Source organism: Hemibagrus wyckioides, linkage group LG05 (genome assembly GCF_019097595.1).
Source record: "Hemibagrus wyckioides isolate EC202008001 linkage group LG05, SWU_Hwy_1.0, whole genome shotgun sequence".
Classification (NCBI taxonomy): Eukaryota; Metazoa; Chordata; class Actinopteri; order Siluriformes; family Bagridae; genus Hemibagrus; species Hemibagrus wyckioides.
In genome coordinates, this window is record NC_080714.1 from 28,109,026 (window position 1) to 28,120,786 (window position 11,761).

At 43.4% G+C, this 11,761-nt stretch overlaps 1 protein-coding gene across 1 annotated transcript; it reads left to right on the plus strand.

The window, feature by feature from the left end:
* The first annotated feature begins 805 nt into the window (after positions 1-805).
* On the plus strand, positions 806-10,898 carry mindy4 (MINDY lysine 48 deubiquitinase 4). Its single transcript, XM_058388611.1, has 18 exons — positions 806-1,102; positions 2,130-2,249; positions 2,349-2,512; positions 2,591-2,789; positions 2,885-3,102; positions 3,209-3,267; positions 3,404-3,513; positions 4,139-4,255; positions 4,510-4,598; positions 4,738-4,833; positions 4,925-4,988; positions 6,397-6,462; positions 6,578-6,645; positions 6,744-6,807; positions 7,782-7,943; positions 8,192-8,372; positions 8,787-8,871; positions 8,987-10,898. The coding sequence occupies exons 1-18, from the start codon at positions 1,043-1,045 to the stop codon at positions 9,033-9,035; spliced, it is 1,971 nt and encodes a 656-aa protein (XP_058244594.1). The 5' UTR covers positions 806-1,042; the 3' UTR covers positions 9,036-10,898.
* The last annotated feature ends 863 nt before the right edge of the window (positions 10,899-11,761 follow it).

Sequence of the window (11,761 nt, forward strand, 5' to 3'; positions counted from 1 at the left end):
TAGAAATATATATATATATATATATATATATATATATATATATATATATATATATATATAAACAACAAAAGATATTTGTGATATTTAAACTTTTAATAAAATGAATAAAAAGTAAACGGTTGTGTGTCTTTTTTCTTGCCGTCACTGATGAACAAAAGAAAAACAAAAGTTGGGGAATAATAATAATAATAATAATAATAATAATAATAATAATAATAATAATAATAATAATAATAATCAAGTCCATAATAATGCAATCCATTAATAAATTGATTCATTCATATGTTATTATTTTCTATTACATATAATCATTTCAATTTATTAATAACTCTAATTCTAGGTATAATTATACGTATAAAGGAATGTATAAGGCGTGTAATCGATAGAAAATATTGTTATTGTTTTCGACTTGGGTTTGAAGTGTGTGTGTTTTGTGGGCAAAATGCAAATTTATTTCCTTTTAATGTCTTGAAAGTAATGTAGTATTATTATTTAAAAAAAGTATTTAAAATAAAAAAAAAGTACACGAGTAAAATAAACTGATTATATCTACAAATATGTGCAATTGAAACATACATGATGTGTTATAAAATGTTATTTTTTGTAATAAAACGTTATTTATGTTATTAGGAAATCAGTGTGTGTGGGGGGAAGTACTTCTGCTCTTAAACACAACAGCGCCAGTGACTCGTCATGACCACAAGAGGGCACTGCTGCTGCGTCAAATAACACGTCCGTCCAGAAGCACGTATAATTGGCTGGCGCTGCTGTCAATCATTTTCTAAATCAGCCAATCATATGGACGTGTTTGAGAACAGGACGCACACACAGCGTGTTAGCACGAACGCGCTAAGCAGGTTGCCATGGATACCGTCAGGCCCCTTAGCTAGCGTAGCTTGAATAACAGGCTAATTAATTTTAAAAAAAATAATGTTTTAACAGTAATGCCAAATAATTTGGTGTGTTAGCTTGCTTGCGAGCTAAACGGGTTGCTAACAGGGTTAGCTGGGTAAGCTAGGTCTCCCGGGTGTTTATCATCATCATGGGGAGAGATGTGGAGGAGGTCGCGGCTGCTGTGGTGCGGGAATATCTCAGCAGAAAGGTGGGTCCAAAAGACTAAATTAAATAAAACAGCTAATACTAAACACACAGGGCTGTATCTGTAACACGGCATATCTGTAGCAGCGGTCGATCACTTCAGCTATTTATGACATTTAGGTTTATTATAAATGGGTAATAAATAAATAAACTTTGTACTTCCGGGTGTAGGGTCACGTGATCTCTGTGCTGCGACAGTATCACGTGTGAGAGCCAAATGTCTCTTCAATAAAAGTGGATCCGTTTGTAATAAACATTTATAGAATATTTACTAACACGTATCTAAATTAAGTGTGTGTGTATGTGTATGTACAGGTATAGTCGGAGCACGAGCTCAACCACCGATATGTGCCCCACTGACCATCACACCCATAAGCGTTCCTTCTCCAAACTCTTATCACAAATCTGGAAGCACACAATAGTGTATATAAAGTCTATATAATGATGTAGCATTACACTTTCCCTTCACTGGCTTTCCTTAAGATTCCCAAATCCTGTTCCAGCATGACCACAAAAGCCCCTGAGCTCCATGAAGACATGCTGTGGAGGTGAAGCTTAGAGAAAGTGGACGATCTGGAGTGTCCTGCACAGAGCCCTGACTCTGACTCAACCCCACTGGGATGAACTGGAACTGGAGTCTCCTTCAACATCCCGACATCAGAGTCTGATCTCACTAATGCTCTTGTAACTGAATAATCACCTCTGTATTTCTAGAGGCCACACCTCTTTATTTCTTGAGGCCACACCTGTATTTTTACAGGCCACACCTCTGTATTTCTAGAGGCCACACAACTGTATTTCTACAGGCGACACCTCTGTATTTCTACAGACCACACAACTGTATTTCTACAGGCTGATCAAGTGGAGAACCTTCCAGAAGAGAAGAGTGGAGCTGATTAGAACAGTAATGAGATGAGAATAAATCTGGAATGAGATGATCAGATCAATCAGTGTAGCAAAATTCAGCTCTATTTTAGATCAGCTACGTCTCAGGTACACGCTTACATTCCTAACGGAAACCTGTTTCTTAGGGTCTGAAGAAAACCATTGCTTGCATGGATGAAGAGCTTCCACGGACAAACTCGAGCATAAACAACCGCTCAGAGCTGTGCAGAGTGCTCCACCTAGAGACCCTCTATAAAAAGAATAAGGTAAAGACCCAATACGGTGTGTGTGTGTGTTTGTGTGACTCAAAAACAAACACAGACCGATGTAATACATTCTGTCTGATTTCTTTTAAATACGTTCAGAGTGAAGAACAGCCGCTGAAAACCATGCTGGAGATCATGACCAAGGAGCGGATGAAGAAGAGCGGAGAAGTGAAAAGACACCCTGCGGAAGCGGATCAGAGCGCGGAGCAGAACTTGACAAATCCAGCTTCTGCTGATGATGAAACACGGACACGTGAGATGAGGTGAGGAGGCGATCGATAAGGAAAGTGTTTGATTTATTCAAACATACGTTTTTAATTCTTGAATCGAAATGTTTTCAGGTCATCCGAGTCGAGCTCCATGTCCCAGCTCAGCTCCTCCACCTCATCTCCACCAGCCAGAGCAGCAAACCTGAACACCGCGTCACCTACAGCAGGCCTGAGCTCGGGGCAGACGGGCGGAGATGGGGACAGCCAGACGAGCAGGGGCAGCAGGATGAGGAGGGGCATAATGGCAGGTCCTATTGCTGCCTCCGCTCAGGTACCTCGTACCCTACCGCTTTATCCACACGTCCACTCAGCAACATCGGTATTTGAATAAGAAATGGCAGCTCATGTTGACGTTTCTCTCAACAGGACAACCCCAGGAGACGTCCAGCCAGAAAGACCACAGCGTCTCAGAGTCTTCAGTTTAAGAGCAAAGAAGAGGATTTAGCCGGACCGAACCCGAGGAGGCGGAGCAGCAGCACGGGCGCTTCACACGCCAAATCTGACGAGCAAGAAAACACACCGAACCTCAGACAGAGTGGACAGAGCGAAGAAGTGGACAGAGCACCTGGATTCAGAGCTCACAAGTACACAAACACACATTCCCACCTGTAAATGTGATTACCTGAAACTTGCATGAGCTCTTATTTATTTATTTGTTTGTTTGTTTGTTTATTTATTTATTTGCTTTAGAAATGAATCAGTGCTGAGTCCGAGACTGGATGCTCTGCATCTGACCGGACTGGTTCTGGGTACTGCATCTTTAATGTTCTTAATCTCACATCGAAGACACACATAATAAAATCGATTTTTTTCTGCTCAGAATAAACCCATGTGAATTGGTGGATCCTGAATGACACTTTAACACTCGTGTGATTCGCATTGCAGATGATGTAGACGATCAGGAAGTCTTGTCCGGACAGTCTGCTGTTCTGAATAATAACTTCCTACGTCATCCCGATTGGAATAAACGTCCCATGGACCAGAAAACAGCCACTGTAAGAACTTTATTATTATCGAAGAACACAAAGCTTATATTAACTGAATACAAACTAGCGAGCCTGTGATGTCACGCTAGGATCAATGACACTTTGAGATTCTCGATTCTGGTTGGTCAGGCGAGACTGTGTTGATTCTTGTCTAAAGCAGCTGTAATGCACTTGATTGAATGTGTTGTTGTTGCTATAGTGACAGGACGTTCACGTAAACAGATTAATACGTTTGTGTGCCATATGAAGGATTTATGGAAGGAGTCTCCAGTGTCAGCACTTCGTGGAGTGAAGGTCTAGATTTTAATTCACTTTGTCCCACTGATGTTCCAGAACATCAAATGTAACTATAAATGGACAAAAAGTATGCTATGACTTTCTGTAGTAAATGAAATGCTTTGGTGTAAGAGGAATAAAGCAGTTGAGGACGTGCTGTTACAGGAAAGTGTAGGTGGTAAAGTTGGTGCAGTGTTGATTATTTTCCTGTAGCAGCATGACACAGTGTGATTTATTAAACAGCAAGGAACCGAAGAGTCATCATTCTGCTTCTGTTCTGCATTAGCCGTGTTAGCGTTTGTAGAATTAAGCTTTAAGATCGCTCCTGATGATCATCTGATTCCTGCCGGAACCGCAGGCGCTGAAGGAGATGATCTTCGGCTCTCCTGCCGCCTGCTTCAGTGAGGAGTGGAGATGTCAGAGCTTCAGCTTCTCCAGCAGACCTGCTCTGAGATACGGCATTGTGCAGAAGAAGGTGATTAACTAACTGATGTGTGAGGAATATTGTTATTGAAGTGTTTCACTGTCTCAGTGTGTCTGATTTCTCCAGGATTTCAGGAACAGTAAAATAGATTACTCATGATAATTGTATTAAATTTGATCAGTTAACTAACACATGTGGATTAAACCCACAAACGGACGCTAGCGTGAGTCATTAAGAGTGCATGTTGAGATGTTGGAGTGTGACCTGCTGTCCTTAACACCACCCTATCGTGATGTCATGAGCAGGGCGGGCCTTGCGGAGTGCTCGCTGCCGTTCAGGCCGCCGTTCTCCAGAAACTTCTGTTTGAAGGCATCAGCAGTGACGCACTTTCTGAGTAAGCGCTTTCACGCATCAGTTCTTCTCTTCATGTCATTTCAACTCATTTACATCGTTTCCCTGAAACTTTCACTTAAACTTCATGAAAGGGCCATTATCAGAAAAGAGCTCTTACTTCAAACACGTTTTTTTTCCAGGAGACTGTCCGACTCTGTGAGGACCAAGTGCCTGACTGACGCTGTGGCTGGAATCCTGTGGAGAGCCGCAGACAGGAAGAACGTCACCGTCGCCATGTAGGAAATTTACGAGTTATTAAACATGGATCTGTAGAACAGTTGGGTTTAATAATAAACATGTCCTCAACTACTTCCTGTCTGTGTACAGAAACTCAGGGAGGAGTCACTTCACCCCCATGGGCTGCTACAGATCTGACGGCATCCTGGAGATGGTAAAGAATCTGTTCTCTTCTCTCAAATCAACACTTAGAGCATGATTATTGTGAAAGAATATACTTCCTCCTTCACTGAGACTGAAACACAGGCCACGCCTTCTTTCACTGAGACTGACACACAGGCCATGCCTCCTTCAATGAGATTGACGCACAGGCCACGCCTCCTTCAATGAGATTGACGCACAGGCCACGCCTCCTTCAATGAGATTGACGCACAGGCCACGCCTCCTTCAATGAGATTGACGCACAGGCCACGCCTCCTTCAATGAGATTGACGCACAGGCCACGCCTCCTTCAATGAGATTGACGCACAGGCCACGCCTCCTTCAATGAGATTGACGCACAGGCCACGCCTCCTTCAATGAGACTGACGCACAGGCCACGCCTCCTTCAATGAGACTGACGCACAGGCCACGCCTCCTTCAATGAGACTGACGCACAGGCCACGCCTCCTTCAATGAGACTGACGCACAGGCCACGCCTCCTTCAATGAGACTGACGCACAGGCCACGCCTCCTTCAATGAGACTGACGCACAGGCCACGCCTCCTTCAATGAGACTGACGCACAGGCCACGCCTCCTTCAATGAGACTGACGCACAGGCCACGCCTCCTTCAATGAGACTGACGCACAGGCCACGCCTCCTTCAATGAGACTGACGCACAGGCCACGCCTCCTTCAATGAGACTGACGCACAGGCCACGCCTCCTTCAATGAGACTGACGCACAGGCCACGCCTTCTTTCACTGAGACTGACGCACAGGCCACGCCTTCTTTCACTGAGACTGACGCACAGGCCACGCCTCCTTCACTGAGACTGACGCACAGGCCACGCCTCCTTCAATGAGACTGACGCACAGGCCACGCCTCCTTCAATGAGACTGACGCACAGGCCACGCCTCCTTCAATGAGACTGACGCACAGGCCACGCCTCCTTCAATGAGACTGACGCACAGGCCACGCCTCCTTCAATGAGACTGACGCACAGGCCACGCCTCCTTCAATGAGACTGACGCACAGGCCACGCCTCCTTCAATGAGACTGACGCACAGGCCACGCCTCCTTCAATGAGACTGACGCACAGGCCACGCCTCCTTCAATGAGACTGACGCACAGGCCACGCCTCCTTCAATGAGACTGACGCACAGGCCACGCCTCCTTCACTATGAGAGCTTGAAGAGATCATACGGAGCGACATTCAGAGTAATGCAACTTTATAATAAAATCCGGGTCTAAAAACAAGTTAATAAAATAAAGAATAAAAGTTTCAGTCACAACATGAGTCTGAGTTTCATCTGCTACATTATTTAGAAAGAAACTATGACGCTTATTGCCAGTCAGGTTCACTCATTGCCAGTTCTTGCTTATTATTAGCATATAATTATTATTGTTTTTGTCTGGGCAGATCACCTGTGTGGATGTTCAGAGCTTTGACGACTTGAAGCTCCTGATTGAGCAGCACATTCATCAGGTACCTTTCATTAATCTGACATCATTATGACTAACGTCTGCATCGTGTGTCCAGATCAATGCACTCGTCCTTCCAGGCCACTGCTTATTAATGTTTTTCTTTCCCCTTCCTCCAGTTTGAGTCTGGTCCGTTCGGCTGCATCTTGCTCATCGTCTCCGCCGTCCTGTCCAGAACCCTTCTGATGTAACGCTCCATTTGCTCCACACAGAGTCTAACACTTACAACAGGTGCATTCCTGCGTTAAAGCAGCGGATTCATTTCTTTCTCCTTTTGTGCGGCAGGGTGAGAGGGGACATGGACGTTCCTAATTCCACTCTGATTGGCGCTCACGGCTACTGCACGCAGGTTGGTACATGATTCCTGACGTTGAGTCCGAAGCGCCAGTGCGGATAATACACGGAAAGCCGGTCATTTAACTCCGATAAAGAAAAGCCTGACTCAGTGCCTGCAGGAGAATCAGTAACGACATGTGATTCATTGGCATGGGAAGCCATTCGATCAACACAACAAAGGAATATGATACAGTTTAGAGCTGTTTAGATAGAAATCGACGCCGAACTGAGCTACGCTGACGTGTCGCGGAAGTCATAGAACAATATTCCGACTTCCAAACTGTTCTTTTTTCTTTCTTTAGAAGTAAACATGAGAAAAAAGAAAAATAATTAACACTGCAGAAAGCAGAGACTTAATATGTGTTTGGATAATAACCTTAATATCATCCATCCATTGTCTATACCCGCTTTATTCCTAATTAGGGTCACGGGGATCTGCTGGAGCCTATCCCAGCACACATTGGGTGAAAGGCAGTGGTACACCCTGGACAGGTCACCAGTTCATCACAGGGCCACACATATAGACAGACAACCACACACACTCACACTCACTCCTATGGACAATTTAGAATTACCAATCATGTACATGTACATGTTTTTGGACTGTGGGAGGAAACCGGAGTACCCCGAGTAAACCCACGCAGGAACGGGGAGAACATGCAAACTCCACACAGAAAGTCCCTCGCCTGTTCAAACCTGGGATTCGAACCCAAGACCTTCTTGCTGTCAGGCAACAGTGCTATGTTCTATGTCAATAAAAAATGACAAATTGTTTATTGAAGGAGTGTCCAGTTTACAGCTTAACCTCGGACTGTTCCATAAACTCTTTCCTTACAAGAAACTTCTTTATTATTAAATCGCCTGCATCGTTTTGCTGAAGCATTCTCTGTACCAGATACTGTTACTATGGAAACTCTACCAGATTCACAGCTGCACTACAGTCAGAGCTGCTGGTGTAGAAATTCATCACCACCTTTTTTTCCCCAGGAACTGGTGAACCTGCTGCTGTGTGGACGCGCCGTTTCAAACGTCTTTGATAACGAGATGAAGCTCGACTCCGGAAACGGGAATTTCACCCTGCTGAAGGGGATCAGAGAGCGCTGTGACATCGGACTGCTGTCTTTATATGAGCACTACAACATCTGTAAGGTACGGGCACTGCAGCGTCTGTAAGGTACGGGCGCTGCAGCGTCTGTAAGGTACGGGCGCTGCAGCGTCTGTAAGATAAGCCCTCCAGGATCTACAGTGATCCATAGTGTAGAGAATTCCAGACTTGAATCCAGTTTGCCGAAGATCTAATGAATGAATTCACCTCTGCTCCGGCCACAGCTTTTTTTTTTTTATTATCATGCTCCAGGTTATTTCTACCAGCATTTCCGTGTGATTTGTGGCTGCAGGTCGGGTCTTACCTGAAGAACCCGAGGTTTCCCATCTGGGTGGTGTGCAGCGAGAGTCACTTCAGTGTCCTCTTCTCACCGTCTGAAGATCTGACGTCCAGCCGGTGGAGCCCGCGAGAGTTTGACCTGTATTACTACGACGGCCTGGCTAACCAGCAGGAACCCATCAGATTAACCGTGTGTGAGTGTGCAGAGGAATTGAACACACTTCACAAACATTTTGTGTGATGTCCATCAGCTTCTACATCAATGTGTGTGTCCATGGGTCAGCAGATGTGTGTGTGTGTGTGTTACTATTGTGGGCTTTGTGTGTAGCAGGTGTGTGTGAAGAATTTGATGGGTTTGGGGTCAGCAGATGTTTGTGTGTGTGTGTGTGTTAGTGTGTGTGTGTGAGTGCAGAGAAATTTAACACACTTCACAAACATATTTTATTCATTTAATGTGATGTGCGTAGTAAAGTCCATCAGTTTCTACATTTGACCGTAAGAAGACATCAAACAAACCAACGTTAGAAAGGGATGTTCTGCATCATCTATGCACCTATAGATGAGTTGAATGACTGTGTGTATGTGTGTGTGTGTGTGTGTGTGTTCAGATCCAGACTCTGCTCTAAAGATGCCGGATGCTGAGGATGCAGATTCGGACCTCACGCCTCCGTTGGAGCTCTGCATCAGGACCAGGTCTGTTTCTGAGTACACTTTGAGCTCCAAAATACTCACAAGGTGTGTGATGATGATGTTTTGTTTGTTTGTTTGTTTGTTTGTGTGTGTGTGTGTGTGTGTGTGTGTTTTACAGATGGACAGATGCAGCCGTGAGCTGGAACGAAAGCGAGCCCATCCTCTGATTTAAGGATTGATCAGATCGCTCGTCTTGGTTCCTCGCTGCTTTCACGTCGCTTTTTTATTATTTTATCTATCATTTTGCTGCTACACGAGTGCACTGTGTCCAGCTTCTTTTTATTCGTTATTTATTTTATAAATAACTTGCCGACCTGTCCAACTCGGGAGCAGATTTCCTGACTGTTGTTGCTGTTACTGACACTAGAGGGCGTGGTCACGGAGAATTACGTGAATTCGATTAAAATAGTGATAATGTTAATGAAGTGCTCTTGTATCTGTTACACTAGTGAATAAGCAATAAAACACTGCATGGGTTGTGCTGTTAGAGGAAAATAATTAACAGTGTGGAGGTGTGGTGAAGCGAGGCATCCTGAAACCTTTATTCTTTTCCTCAAACAACATGTCTGAGTGTTTTATTCCTCTTCTACCACAGCAGATTACAATTACACTACATTGCCAAAAGTTTTGGGACGTCTGCCCTTTACATGCACATGAATGTAATATGGAGTTGTCCAGCAGCTATAACAGCTTCAACTCTTCTGGGAAGGCTTTCCACAAGGTTTAGGAGTGTGTTTATGGGAATTTTTGACCATTCCTCTAGAAGCACATTTGTGAGGTCAGGCACTGATGTTGGATGAGAAGGTCTGGCTCACAGTCTCCACTCTAATTCATCCCAAAGGTGTTCTATGGGGTTGAGGTCAGGACTCTGTGCAGGCCAGTCAAGTTCCTCCACACCAAACTCACTCATCCATGTCTTTATGGACCTTGCTTTGGTCACTGGTGTGCAGTCATGTTGGAACAGGAAGGGGTCATCCCCAAACTGTTCCCACAAAGAGCATGAAATTGTCCAAAATGTCTTGGTATGAAGCTGAAGCATTAAGAGTTCCTTTCACTGGAACTAAGGGGCGGAGCCCAACCCCTGAAAAACCAAAAACCCAAAACTTTTGGCAATATAGTGTAGATACTTTTTTAATTTATTAAAGAACATCAGAGAATCATTTATATAATCTCAGCTAGCTTGCTAGCAAACATTTATTGCTAACGCTTCGTAATAAATTAGCATCTGTAATGGAATAAACGAACATAGTGCGTCTTTGTTTCACGTTTTAAAAATTGTGTAATTGTTGATGTTTTTATTGGAAGGAGTCTCCAGTGTCACTGAGTTGTTTTCACCCCCAGGGTGAGATAAAGAGCAGATGATGGGGGAAAAACTGTTTATAGCTGCTGTAATGTTATCTCCTCAACTATAAACTGAATAAAAATGATGACGTGTTGAATAAATAAAAATTGCTGTGGTCTAAGAGGAATAAAACATTTCATTATATTTAAAACCTCTTAATCTGTTCTGAGTTAACTCTGATAACTGAAAGGTTTTTCTCATTTTTAAAATTTTTTATTTATTTTTTCTTTGAGACTTTATTTGTGTTTCAGTTGATTTTTACAGTGTGTTTACTTTTATATAAGTTTTGACTTCATGATCTGTGTATTTTTTATTTTTGTTTATTTTACTTTATGTTTTATTTAATCCTCATGGATTGTTAGGATTTATTTAAGTTTTATCAAAATTGTATTCCATGTTTTTTTTCCTTCAATTTTATCATCTGGCTTTTATTTTCAGCTTTGTTTCAGATCAGATTTGAGCTCGGACTGTGGGCCGATTTGCATAAAAGCGTCTGCTGGTTGAATAAGTGTTGCATATAAAACACTGTATCCTCCGTTAAAGCTCCTGCAGCATGAAGAGTGGAGATAAAAAGTTTACACACCCCTGTTATAATTGCAGCTTTTGAAATGAAAGATGTCAGTGTGAGACTATTATTGTTGTACGCATTATTTAATAAAATGACACAATTATGTCTATAATCGGCAAAAAGGCCAGAATGACTCCAGAATGATCACAGTGTGTGTGTGCGTGTGTGTGTGCGTGTGTGTGTGTTAGTTATACATATCATAATATCAGTTATAACAGAATCATTTTAGAAATCAGATTTTGTTTCACATCTCCAGAGGCTGTGTGTGTCTGTATGTGTGTGTGTGTTTGTGTGTCTGTGTGTGTGTGTGTGTTTGTGTGTCTGTGTCTGTGTGTGTGTCTCCGGTTTGATCATGACCGGATCTTCTAACAAATTTCCAGGGACTCTCCATCAGTTCATTCAGGACCATCTGGCATTTTAATTTTAGTTTTTGGTTAATGGACCCATTTCCTCCCACTCGCTCACAAACACATCTCGAGTGTCCTGATCCACCTTTTCCCCCAACACACAACAGCAGCGTCACCTGACCTTCTTTTACCGTTAACACCGTCTGCACGTACGCCACGTTCACGGCCCAAGCTACAGATTCACAAAAACTTCACAGAGTTCCTTCATTCTCAGGCATGGGCTCACAGACAGTGGATTTACTTTTAGCCACACCCACATAGCTCCTTAAAAGGCAAAGCTTATACAACTTGCTGTTGTTCTTTCAACCGCTCCCTGTTCGTGGTCACCACAGTGGCTCATTTGGTCCAAATGTTTCGGGCACCGAGAGTTAACTCTTCAGTGCCTGGGTTAGCGCCCTGCCCGGGAATCGAACCCGGGCCACAGCAATGAGAGCATGGGATTCTGCCACTGGACCACCAGGAGCAAAGCTTGTACAGTTAAAATGGACAGGTAAAAGATGAAGATGATGAATGAGAAGAAGAAGAAGAAGAAGTTGAAAGAGAAAAGAAAAGTAGATGAAAGATGAAGGAGAAGAA